Below are 13,306 nucleotides of genomic sequence, written 5' to 3'. Positions count from 1 at the left end.
GTCTCAGAAGCACCTTGGACCGGGAGCTAAGAATTCCCGATTACCTTATCGGCGAGGGGAAAGTTTCATTTCGATTTCACTTGTTTTTGTTTTATTCCTCTTTATTTGTTTTGGTTTGGCAGCATTCTCGTTTTATTAGAAATGCCAGGGAGTTCTTCCTGTGCAATTGCACCAAAGGGTGGGTGTCTGTGGGGGCGGTGGGTGGCGTTCTGCGGCCGACCTTGGCAGCTATTTCGGCTTGCCGTTTTATTGCAAAGAAGCATCGTAAATGGCATTGGTCTATAAATATGTTAACTCGGGTAAAACGATAATTCTCGATTGGTAGCCAGATGTCGATAATGCCACTTGCTTCCCATTTCTCTGAGTGTATCTCCGCTCTGACGTAATGGAGCAGACGTTGCAAAAGAGACCGGCATACCTGCTAGACAGGTCTGCACTCCTTTTCGGGGGCGTGTCCCGGCTCTTCTGCTGCATTCCCGAACGCGACACAAAGTAGTATGCAGTAGGCGGCACGTAGCAGGCAGCCGGCAGCCAGCAGCAAGTGCAACAAAGTCGGCTCTTATCTTATCAGCACGAGAGCCAAACATGCGACCATATGCTTCAGCCGTGAGAATCGAAACGGATCGGTTCCGAACGGAATGGATCGGTTCAGAGCGACAGAGCAGACCGGCAGAGACACCAACGAAAAAGAAACAATATCATGTACAATATGTTACTTGAGCGCAGCACTTGCCGCAGAGTGTCAGTTTGGCTCGATGTGCCAGAGCAGCAACAAGTGCTCCGCTGTATCCCCGTATCTGTATCTTTTTTTATATCTCCATCTGCATTTGCAACCGAAACTGCAAAACGAAAACGAAACTGTAACTCAAGTTGCAACTGAAACCGAGACCCATAACTTAAGCTGAAGCGCAGCAAGTGCACTCTGGAGACTTCCACAGGCCCTGGGACACGGGAAGAAGTGCATTTCCTTTCGCTAAATAAATTTAAATTAAGTCCGGCAATTTCATCAAATTAACAGCGGACCAAACGAATCGAAACGGGACGCTATAAATTGATTAAGGCGGAGATAAAATTGCATCCGAGCCAAGGGTATTAGCGTCCGAGAGCCACAACCACAGCCACAGTCAAAGCCAAAGCGAAAGCGAAAGCGAAAGCAGCCGCAAAGTGACAGAATGCTGCTCAAAGGCGCGCAGCTGCTGCGATGCGGGTAAGTCTAATGGCTCTAATGCCGACCGGAGCACCGGAGCACCAGAGGGGCCATTGAGTGGGCGGTTAATCGCCCATTAAGCTGGGGGGGTGTGGGTGTCCATTTATTAGATTGCCCACCCGGACCGTAGGTTGGCCAAAAAAGTTGTGTCAATCATCTGCTAATCTCTGTATTAACAAAAATAGTCTTTATTCGAAATCTCTTTTCGAAAGCCATCTATCTAATCCCTCCGATTAGAGGCCAAGCGGCTCTTATCAAATGTGTTATGGTTTGGCACCAGACTTGAATTGTTTTTAATTTATGTTCTTAGTCTTCTAATTACATTTAAATAGTCTTCTTGACTTTATGGAAGGTCTGACCATGACAGCCCAGTAACATTGTGTGGTTTACTCGCATTTCAAGCTTAAGGTTGATAAGACTTAGTTTCATTAAACAAACTATTAAATAACCTGCCTCAACGAAGGGTTGTAAGTCGTGAATCATGCCTCACTTTACGATGGAAAAATCCACTCCCCTCCAGCTGGGTGGCGTTCATTCATATTATTGTAATGAACAACACTGATTATACGACAAGAACCACTATCAATGTTAATGTCATCTGTGGCAGAAAGATCATTGCACTTTGTGCTCTCGACGTCAGACGGGGCTATTATAATACATAATATATATTTTCAAAATAAGTCATGAAAATATTCGTAATCTTTCAATTGTTTGTTAGTCTTTGCCTCTTAAATCAAGCGAACAAATTCAAGAAATAATAAATATACACTTAAAATAAAAAGCAATAAAGTAATGTTCTAAGTATTTCTGGAATATAGAACCTCTACCTTTAGGGAGCCGCCTTTCTTCCTCACCCTTTGTTAATGGTTGCCTACTTTGCGGCGTCGTTCGTTCACCTTAAGCCATAGAACTACTTTTTTCCGCCCATGCCTAGAGGTATGCAACACTCCACCCCCAGATACTCTGTTCAATGAAAAGCTTTCGGTTTGGCGCCTTCTCTTTGTTAATTTTTTTATCAGCCGCCAGCCCCCACGCTTTTTATTATTTTTGTAGTTTTGTTTTGACTCGATTTCTTTGTACTGGGTGCGAGTGTGTGTATCTGTGTGGGAGTATCTGTGTGTGGGGGATCGCTGGCAAGTTGTTCGACTGGCTCTGCCTCTTTTTTTAGTATTTGTTTTGTCTTAATACGTATAGAAGCAAAATAAAAACAAAGCGCTGCATGTATGGGTTTTTTTTGAGGCCGCTTAGCAACAAGCGATTTGAAATCTTTGTCCGCCTGTTGACTGTTTTTGTTTTGGCTTCTGTTTTTATGGCCAAGTCAGCAGAGTGGCGTGTTTTGGAGACTTCTCTTCAAAGGTTCCCATAGCAGGTCCTGCCTGGCAATTGTTAGGATGCATTTTGATTGAGGTATCCGTCAGATACTGACTACTGCACCGACGACTGGGTGAAGTGCCATTGGCGATAACCTTTAGACACTGCGACGGCAATGACAGAGGCAACGACATCGAATCCCCAACCACAGCAGTAACAACAAAAATATTATTGTTGACGCGACGAGTCTGAATCTATTTTTCAGGCCGAGCCCCTCTGCAAAAAAAAAAACACAAAAAATTCGCTATTCACAACAAGAAATACGAGAAAGAAATCAAAACAATTTCTTAAATATAAAATAATTACAAAATCACGCGCTTTTTGAACTGTTTGCATAAAAATACATGGCCCACAGTCATGGCTTACTTCCTATCAGTTAATGGTTTGTTTACCACATAGGTATATCGAGAATTCGCAGAAACTTCTGGCCGGCAGAGATAAGATTTGTTTCTATATACGATATAATGACGACTGGCTTCCCATGCTCCCAGTATCTGAATCATAACCATCGTCCCATTGATTAAATCAGCGGTATTCAAGCGTCAACAAACTTCAATTACCATAGCACAGCTTTTTGTTTTGGGCTGTAATTCATGGAATAAACCAGAAACAGAACAGACCTCCATTCAAACGAACCATTACCTTATACACAATATTCATTTAAATATATGTACGTTGGCGGAACAGTTTAATCTACGAGTTCTGAAAGCGTGGCCAGTCTAGGATCCGCTTATCAGTGGGTAAACAATATACGAAATTAGTTGGACTTTGATATGCGGTAATGAGCTCTCCTACAACAGCATTCGTAATTTTATTTTATAAACTATAGTGCAGGCCCAGACTGGGTCCAATAATTTCCAGTTGCGACCGGGTTTTCTGGTTTCATTTCTGCGCAATTTAATGCCACGGAAACAAAGGTGATTTTCTGAAAGATGGAAACCAGGAAAGCCCTGTTAGTCACACATGAATAATTGCTTTGTTATATTTGGGGTTTTTTCTTTAATAAATTAATAGTTTTCGAAGAATTTGTTTATGGGAATTGATGAGACTACTAATTTTGTTTAGATGACGTCCTCTATAATCTATAATCTGTAGTAAACAGATAATGCAGTTTTCCTGTAAATATTATTAAACGTCATGACTACATTGTAAGCCGTAAAAAAGTAAAGTAATATTCCACAAATCTTTCTTAAACGTAGTCTATATCTCTTGGTTCAAGTCCCCATCCTATCCATCCAATCTTGTGACCATTAAACCCTTGACTGAGTCCTCCAGTTGATAAGCTCCTCCATTGATTGTGGCTGCCCTTCGCCGTCTCTTTTTTTGACTTTTCATTCTTTTAATAAATCTAAGGCTACGAAGGGCCAAGGCTAATGAACCCTACAAGTATTTTTATGATGATGGAACCAGTTTCGTTTATTTCATCAGACTGCAAGTACAGTTTTCTGTTTTGGGGAAGGAATATCTTCTGGATCAGCTGACTGCCCCATGACTGTTGCCATGCCTGGTGTTTTTTGGGGAGAAGGAAACATTCCGTATTCATACTATTTATAAAAAGATGTGTTATTTTCCATATAAAAAATAGCACACACATTAAAAGATACACGAGTTCTGTGAAAATTCTACGTATTTAACGCGTCGTTTTTGCAATAAAAATACAAATAAATATGTAGAGAACAACATTGTTGAGGGGGACTATAAGAATTTTTAATACACTTTTTAGGGGCTACTTAATGTAAATAGTATAGTATAAATTTGGTTCATGTAATTGCCATATAAACCTAGAAAATGTATGACATAAGATCTCATGGTTTAAGACTTTGTAGTCATATAGCCAAGATACTTCTCGTTAGGGTATTCTTTGGCATCCGAGTCTGGGGAAACGGTCAACATCCGTGGCGTCATGTGGCCCAAAGTGGATGCTGCGGCGGGGAGTAGAGTAGTTGCCATTTGAAAAGGCCGGGGGGACACCCATTTCTGGCACCCATTTCCAAGCGAAACCGCCTCGGCGTTATCTCCCAAAATAGAATCTAAATACGCAGCCAGTTCGGTTTCCAATTGAGGCGCGTGGCCCTAATCAAAGACCCAGTCCAAAAAAACTGAATGCTGGGACAAATCCACGAGTGCTGTACAAATAATTAGCCGCCGGGGTGTCAACACCAGCGATATGCCAGGGCAGTTCAACTCGGACGAAAGCAGTTTGCATATACATACATCATGTTTACAGTCAACCGGGTTATCAGTGCCGTAAATAAAGTCTTTGACTATTTAACTAGCATTCCTATGGGCCAATAACTATCATAAATGAGCAAATAAAGTTCTAATACCCAAAATCCCAGATAAAAGCCAGACGCCTCGCCGCAAAGACCACAAAAGGCACAAAAGCCGGTTGGATCCAGTTAATATGATTGAATTAAATTTTAATTCTCATTCAATTTGCGGCTTAATTGGCCATCTCATCTCAGCCCGAAAGCAGGAGTCTCTGCGTTTTTGGCATAACCGAGGCATTGAGAGATGTCGCCGGTTTATCATTCACCTCACACGCCCCAAACATGCAGACGGCTTATGTTAATATAAACCAGGCCAGATTACTCCTCTATATACATGCATATATTATATATATCGTATATATGTGGAGAGCGTGTGGCGGTGAAAACTGCGCAGTTCCAAAAATTATAAAAGCTACATTAATTTCGGTTCGTCTGGCCCCAGACACTCTAGTGACGTCACAAATGGGGCAACCCTGAGGCGCATGTAAACGATAAGTTATACTATTTAATAGTGGGGTCTGGTCTGGACTTTGGACTGTGTAAGCAGCTGTCTGGCATGTGTCTCTCTGACCCAGAGAGTTATCACAACCAGAACACTAAAGGGTCTACCGGAAGCGGCGAGTATCTCGCAGATACCAGTGTATACCTGCAACTGCTGCCGCTGCTCTTATCTGCAGAATGTGAAGACCAAAAACCAAAACAGAGAGCAACAGCCACTGCAAGATGATGAAAGATTGCATCATAAATCCGCGGACCGGCTTCTAACGAAAGTGACGTGGGTTGGCGGCACAGTATCTCTACATTAAAAAAAAGTATCTCTCAGTAAGCCAGCGCCGAAGGTTGGAAACTACAGCCCCCCGCAGCCCCTCTAGATACTTTGCAATTTACGCTGAGCAAGTTTCTCGAGTTTGGAGTGGAGCTCTTTTTAAAAAAACAAAAAATAAAACTAGACCGATCAGACGAACAGCTGATCAGCCAGTTTGGTTTTCTATATATATATTTTTTTCTGTTTGTATTTCTGTATTTTTATTTTTTATCTGGCCTTTTCCACAAGAGGTGTGTGCCCCGCGCCTTAGAATTTCAAATTCACGTTACGAGGTCTGCCAAGCGAAGTACAGTTGTGCTCGAGTCGGTTAGTCAGGTGTGTGGTTGGCCAAACCGAACCGAAAAGGTCTTCAGGTAGTCTCTACTATCTGCAGGATAAGGCAAACCGAATCCTTGTACCTGGCATTAAATACTATTACAGAGGTTCCTTAAAGATTCCTTAGACAGTCACTTGATGTATTATTTCTATTTGTTTTACTAATTTTAATATTAAATTTTTAACATTTTACTTTTCAGTTTACTTTCCAGACCCCAGAGCCACAATTTCCGGCTACTATGCCGCTCGCTTTCCGTCCATTACGGCGATGCCAAGACCCTCACCCCGGCCGTCAGGAAGTACTTGGAGCAGTGCGTGGATCTCTGCCAGCCGGATAAGATACACATCTGCGATGGCACGGTGGGCGAGAGCAAAATGCTGCAGTGCCTCATGCTGAAGCAGGGCACCATTGTGCCCCTGCCCAAGTACCACAATTGCTGGCTGGCGCGCACCAATCCGGCGGATGTGGCCCGTGTCGAGTCGCGAACGTTCATTTGTACGGAACGGAAGGAGCAGGCGATTCCCGTGACGGAGAAGGCCACGCCCAGTGCCCTGGGAAACTGGATATCGGAGGGGGATCTGAAAAAGGCCATTGACGAGCGATTCCCAGGATGCATGAAGGGCCGTACTATGTATGTTATTCCTTTTAGCATGGGTCCCGTGGGATCCCCGCTCTCCAAAGTAGGAATCGAGGTCACCGACTCACCGTATGTCGTGGAGTCCATGAAGGTTATGACCCGGGCTGGCACCCAGGTCCTGGATCACCTACAGGCCGGCGACGGGCAGTTCGTGAAGTGCCTGCACTCGGTGGGAACTCCCCCGTCCGGAGTCCACGCCCAACCCTCCTGGCCCTGCGATCCTGAGAGGACCATTGTCCTGCACAAGCCCTCCGACAATGAGATCGTGTCCTACGGCTCGGGCTACGGAGGCAACTCCTTGCTGGGCAAGAAGTGCTTCGCCCTGCGGATCGGCAGCACCATCGCCAAGCGGGAGGGCTGGCTGGCCGAGCACATGGTCATCCTGGGCATCACCAATCCCAAGGGCAAGAAGATCTACCTTACCGCCGCCTTCCCCTCGGCCTGCGGTAAGACCAACCTGGCCATGATGAAGCCCAGCCTGCCGGGCTACAAGGTGGAGTGTGTGGGCGACGACATCGCCTGGATGAAGTTCGACTCCCAGGGAGTCCTGCGTGCCATCAACCCGGAGTTCGGCTTCTTCGGCGTGGCCCCGGGCACTTCAAAGGCCACCAATCCCGTTGCCATGGACACGATCTTCCGCAACACCATCTTCACCAACGTGGCCTCCACCTCGGACGGGGGAGTGTACTGGGAGGGCATGGGGGATGCGAATGTGAAGGATGTCACCGTCACAGACTGGTTGGGAAAGCTCTGGTCCAAGGAGTCGGGCAGAAATGCCGCCCATGCGAACTCCAGATTCTGCACACCCGCTTCCCAGTGTCCTATCATTGATCCCGCCTGGGAGGATCCGGCCGGAGTGCCCATCTCGGGCATGATCTTCGGAGGACGTCGTCCGGCTGGTGTGCCCCTAGTCTTCGAGGCCAGGGACTGGACTCACGGGGTCTTCATCGGTGCCGCCATGAGAAGTGAGGCCACCGCTGCCGCGGAGCACAAGGGCAAGGTCATCATGCACGATCCCTTTGCGATGAGGCCGTTCTTCGGCTACAACTTTGGGGACTACCTCAGCCACTGGCTGAGCATGGAGAAGCGCGGCAAGGTGCCCAAGATCTTCCACGTCAACTGGTTCCGTAAGAGCGAGGATGGTCAGTTCCTCTGGCCCGGATTTGGCGAGAACTCACGTGTGCTGGACTGGATCTTCCGGCGGGTAGAGGGCGAGAAATGCTACGAGGAGTCGGCTATCGGACGACTGCCTTCCAAGGACTCCCTGAATCTGGCCGGTCTGGATGAGAAAATCGATCTCGAGCAGCTCTTCTCGCTGCCCAAGGACTTCTGGGCGCAGGAGGCCCGTGAGATCGAGAAGTACTTCAAGGAGCAGGTGGGCCAACATCTGCCCCGGGAGGTGGCCGATCAGTTGGAGGTGCTGAAGGCGCGTGTGGCCGACATGTGATTTGTGTTCCATTGTGTTCCATAGGTTACTCCCTAATCTTAGACCTAATTGCGTAAAATAAACCGAAAACGAAAGCGAGATTTTTATTGCTGAACTTGACTGGCAGTTCCATTTCTTATTTTTTGTGGCATTGGGTTTGGTGTTTGGAACCGAAATTTGGGGCGGGGCTCTAGGGGCGTGGCCTGGTGGCGGCTTATCAGTGACCGGAGGCCCGTCCGCAATTGGCGTAAACAAGTGTATAAATCCATAATGCCGTTTAACCTGAGTTATCAGCCGATCGGCCAGGCCGGGCGACGAAAAACAAGCAAATAAAATCTTAAAATAAGCCAAGAAACTTTGGTTTCTTATTTTTTGGGGGTTCTGGGAGGTCGGGTTGCCAGGGCCTGATTGGAAAAAATAGAGGCATGCGGTGTGATCTACACCAAGATGGAGCCACAACTGATTAGCCCTAAAAGAAACAAAGGAATTGGCCTTTCTTCTCCTCCTTTCTGAGAAGAAAGCCCCCCGAAGAAGTGAAAAGTTTTCCCTCTGGAAATTTTCCTGGTTCCGGGTTGGTTCTATATTTAGCGGAGAGCTCAGAGGCTCGTCCGTTTGATAACCCAGAATCGAATCCCAAACAGATCACATATTGATTATGCATATATATTCTCATCTGCCCGATCGACTGTCTATTGACGTAAATCCCGAATAAGTTCAACTCATCGAAATGCGCCTCAGTGGTGGGCCAGGGAGGTGGGAACCAGTCCCAGGCCGAGTCCGATTCCGAGTCCGAGTCTGGGTCCAGAGCCATTAAGCGCCGATGATGAAGATTATCAGGCCCAACTAGAAAAACAAGTCCATAGTTTATAAATAAACCAACCGAAAAAACGGGGCGACGCGTGTAGACTTTAATTTGCAATTGGCGACTGGATGGGGGAGGGGATTGCCTTACGGGAGGGACAGCAGAGAGCAGAGCACTGAAAGGACTCGGGGATGGCCAAGGACCACAGGTTGGCCAGGTTGCTGCAAGGCCACTAGGGTGTCGCCAGTTCCCTCTGGGTCTAGGCTAAGTGAATGGCAAGAAGGCCACTTGATTTTAACGGTTACAGAAAACGGCTAATGGCACTGGGAGAAATAATGTAGGATATATGAATATTTTGAGGGGAAAGTCTATATCTTATCGACTTGATTGAATTCGATAATTGTGATAAAATATAAAAGAGGCTATATATAATTTTATGTGGTATTTCTTTCACAAATTTTATCTGAAAATCGATAAAAATACTATAGATAATGCTATCATATCACTTATAAGGAAGGACGGTCTAGAATTTATAAAATTTAGATCTGGAAGAACTGCAACTGGAAGAAAGGGTCCAAAGTCGCACCACAACAGCACCTTCATTTCTCCTTCCTCAGAGAAGACACATGACAACCGTATGGGTCTATTCTTGGCGACCATCCCCCAGTGGCTGAAGAGACACATGACTGGCCTCCAAGACCTTGGCCATGGCCAATTAAAAAGAGGCGCCCGAATCTTTATACGAAATTTTCCGTCATTGATTCTGCAAATAAGCGAAAGTTTTTGCCATTTGGCCGAGAGCCAACTATTGAAAGTGAGAGCCATGTGATGTCCTCCCATCGATCGGTGGGCGTAGGAGGGCGCGTGTCCACCTTGCCCCATCACACCACTAGAAGTATGTTGGGTGCAGTGTCTGCTGCATTCACTGCAGACTAGTCCAGAATGTACTCAGCTGCAAGGAGAAGAAAGCAACTGCTGTTGCCCCAGCTGTCCATGAACTGGTTTCTATTTTCGTCCGCCACGCTCGCCTCCATTAAATCATAAACAAAATTGTTGTTAATTATATTAACAACGGGGAAAAGTGGCAAAAAAACAGAAAACACACAGAAAATAGAAAAATGCTAGTGTACCAGGGTATCAAAAATAACAACAAACCGACAATGCCTTATCACAAATGCGATGCGATTGAAACGCACTAGAAACTGCTCTCGAAAATAAAAACTCGCTGTTGCCATGTGGGGGATATGTGTATGTGGGCCCCCGTGGAGGCCCCACCACTCCGATCGAGTGCCTCCGGCTGGGTGAAAAACCAAAACAATCGGCGAGCCTCCGCCGGCAGCCAATCAGCTCGTCCGAGACCTGACCCTCTCGCTCGTGGCTGATATGGCCGGCGATCGTAGGCCAGCCGAGCGGGTAGTCCGGACCCGAATCGAAGCCGATCGGGGGACTTGTTCTAGTCATATCGATGCCGCGACGGCGGGTATAAAAGACCGCCAGCCGGGGCTGTTGGGCATCAGATACTCCTGGTCAGAGTAAATGGAAAGATCAAGTGAAAAGCCATATTTCAGTGGTCTGAAAATCGAGCTGATATTTGACAAGAAACTGTGGAAGAACATATGAACCCAACACTGCACACTCTGCCATCGAATTGTGATAATTAACCATTGTGATAACCGAATTAAGCCAAAAGTGCCAACAACTCTTTCACGAGTCGCGTATTTAGATTCCAAATAACACAAGTTTTGAGAGAAATCCATTAAAAACAAACTCAAAATGCCTGAGCTCATCGAACAAAGCAAAATTATGTAAGTAAACTATATTATTTTCGATGCTTCTATTGTTCTGAAATTAAAGTGCACCCTGCCATCCTGCCATCCTCTGGCATCCTGAAATTTTAATGATGTTTCGGAAAACCCATTCACCCATCTTGGAAAGTTAATTAAATTGCAATTTCCTCCCCTCTCTCTGTTGTAGCTCCGCCAATGCCTGCGGTCTGCCCCAGCTGCACAAGCTGCGCCAGGACAATTGCGGTCTCTACAGCCACATCCGTGGCATCCCCATCTCCTACGGCGATGTGGAATCCCTCACCGCCGGCGTGCGCAGCTTCGTGGAGGAGGGCATCGCCCTGTGCCAGCCCGACCAGGTCCACATCTGCGACGGCAGCGAGCAGGAGAACAAGATGCTCATCAAGAGCCTCCTCGAGATGGGAACCATTGTCCCGCTGCCCAAGTACGAGAACTGCTGGCTGGCCCGCACCAATCCCGCCGATGTGGCCCGCGTCGAGTCCAAGACCTTCATCTGCACCGACCGCAAGGAGGTGACCATTCCCACTCCCCTCGACGGCGTCAAGGGTACCCTGGGCAACTGGATCTCGCCCAAGGACATGGAGGTGGCGGTGCAGCAGCGCTTCCCCGGCTGCATGAAGGGGCGCACCATGTACGTGGTGCCCTTCAGCATGGGCCCAGTGGGCTCCCCGCTCTCCAAGATCGGTATTGAGCTCACCGACTCCGCCTACGTGGTGACCTCCATGAGGATCATGACCCGCATGGGTGCCGCCGTCCTGCGCCAGCTGGCCAAGAAGGAGGAGTTCGTCCGGGCTCTGCACTCCGTGGGCGCCCCAGCCAATGGCGTGGTGGAGATGCCCTCCTGGCCCTGCGATCCCGAGAGGACCATCATCCTGCACAAGCCCGCCGAGAACCTGATTGTTTCCTATGGCTCTGGCTACGGAGGCAATTCCCTGCTGGGAAAGAAGTGCTTCGCCCTGAGAATCGGCAGCACCATTGCCAAGCGCGAGGGCTGGCTGGCGGAGCACATGCTCATCCTGGGCATCACGGATCCGAAGGGAGAGAAGAAGTACATCACCGCTGCCTTCCCCTCGGCCTGTGGCAAGACAAACCTGGCCATGTTGAACCCCTCCCTGGCCAACTACAAGGTGGAGTGTGTCGGCGACGATATCGCCTGGATGAAGTTTGACTCCCAGGGAGTCCTCCGCGCTATCAACCCGGAGAATGGCTTCTTTGGCGTTGCCCCTGGCACCTCCATGGAGACCAATCCCATTGCCATGAACACTGTCTTCAAGAACACCATCTTCACCAACGTGGCCTCCACCTCGGACGGCGGTGTATTCTGGGAGGGCATGGAGAGCAGCCTGGCTCCCAATGTCCAGATCACCGACTGGCTGGGCAAGCCCTGGACCAAGGACTCCGGCAAGCCGGCTGCCCATCCAAACTCCCGCTTCTGCACCCCCGCCGCTCAGTGCCCCATCATTGATGGCGCCTGGGAGGATCCGGCCGGAGTTCCCATCTCTGCCATGCTTTTCGGCGGACGTCGCCCCGCTGGTGTGCCCCTGATCTACGAGGCCAGGGACTGGACCCACGGTGTCTTTATCGGTGCCGCCATGAGGAGCGAGGCCACCGCCGCCGCGGAGCACAAGGGCAAGGTCATCATGCACGATCCCTTCGCCATGAGGCCATTCTTCGGCTACAACTTCGGCGACTATGTGGCCCACTGGCTGAGCATGGAGAAGCGGGGCAAGGTGCCCAAGATCTTCCACGTCAACTGGTTCCGCAAGAGCACCGAGGGCAAGTTCATGTGGCCCGGATATGGTGAAAACTCCCGCGTGCTGGAGTGGATCCTGCACAGGATCAACGGAGAGAAGTGCTACGTGGACTCGGCCATTGGACACATTCCGGCGGAAGGTGCTCTCAACCTGAGCGGCATGAAGGAGGAGATCGATGTGAAGCAGTTGTTCTCGCTGCCCAAGGACTTCTGGTCCCAGGAGGTGAAGGACATTCGCACTTACTTCGAATCCCAGGTGGGCGCCGATCTTCCCACTGCCATCTACCAGCAGCTGGAGGATCTCTCCGCCCGCGTTGCCAGCCTCTAAGAAGGAGGATCCACCCTGCAACATCTTTACCCGCCATGCACCCGTGCATCCACTCCCAAGAACATGTTATCCTGGCGTCTATATCCTGTCAACCCATATCCCTTAGTCGTTTCTCTAGAATTTAAGACAAAGACTTCCAGACTATTTATTATGTAAGCAGTTGTAAGATTAGTTCCTAAGCAGAGATTATCCAACAAACAAAACTAAACAAAAATATAAAAAACAAAGATTTTATAGTCCATAAAATATTAATTTTTTATTTATTATTTAAAGATGGAGTGGGGGATACAGAGGCTAGAGGTTTTCTTGAAGAAGTATCCCTTGAAACTCAAGGCCATAATGATTATCTTTCAATTAACACAATAATTGGCAGTTTAAATTAAGATTGCTAATTAATTATTATTATTAATGAATATTTCTGTGGTTGGCAGTGCCATCTTATCTTATTTGTTAGTAATAAAGTTGACTAACAAATCTTAATTAAAGTAAACTAATAAATAAATAATTCACAAGCTCACTAGAAATATTTAAAACAAAAACATAAATCTTTAAGTACCCACTGGCT

The 13,306-nt window shown here is 47.6% G+C and overlaps 2 protein-coding genes across 2 annotated transcripts; both read left to right on the top strand.

Moving 5' to 3' along the window:
• Positions 1-722: 722 nt before the first annotated feature.
• LOC6494829 (phosphoenolpyruvate carboxykinase [GTP]) lies at positions 723-8,173 on the top strand. Its single transcript, XM_001959549.4, has 2 exons — positions 723-1,207; positions 6,190-8,173. The coding sequence occupies exons 1-2, from the start codon at positions 1,173-1,175 to the stop codon at positions 8,072-8,074; spliced, it is 1,920 nt and encodes a 639-aa protein (XP_001959585.1). The 5' UTR covers positions 723-1,172; the 3' UTR covers positions 8,075-8,173.
• A 2,189-nt stretch (positions 8,174-10,362) lies between these two features.
• LOC6494830 (phosphoenolpyruvate carboxykinase [GTP]) lies at positions 10,363-12,987 on the top strand. Its single transcript, XM_001959548.4, has 2 exons — positions 10,363-10,660; positions 10,830-12,987. Exons 1-2 carry the CDS (start codon positions 10,629-10,631, stop codon positions 12,739-12,741), a joined length of 1,944 nt encoding a protein of 647 aa, XP_001959584.1. The 5' UTR covers positions 10,363-10,628; the 3' UTR covers positions 12,742-12,987.
• The last annotated feature ends 319 nt before the right edge of the window (positions 12,988-13,306 follow it).

This window comes from Drosophila ananassae, chromosome 3L (genome assembly GCF_017639315.1).
Source record: "Drosophila ananassae strain 14024-0371.13 chromosome 3L, ASM1763931v2, whole genome shotgun sequence".
Classification (NCBI taxonomy): domain Eukaryota; kingdom Metazoa; phylum Arthropoda; class Insecta; order Diptera; family Drosophilidae; genus Drosophila; species Drosophila ananassae.
This window is presented reverse-complemented; position numbering and strand designations above follow the sequence as displayed.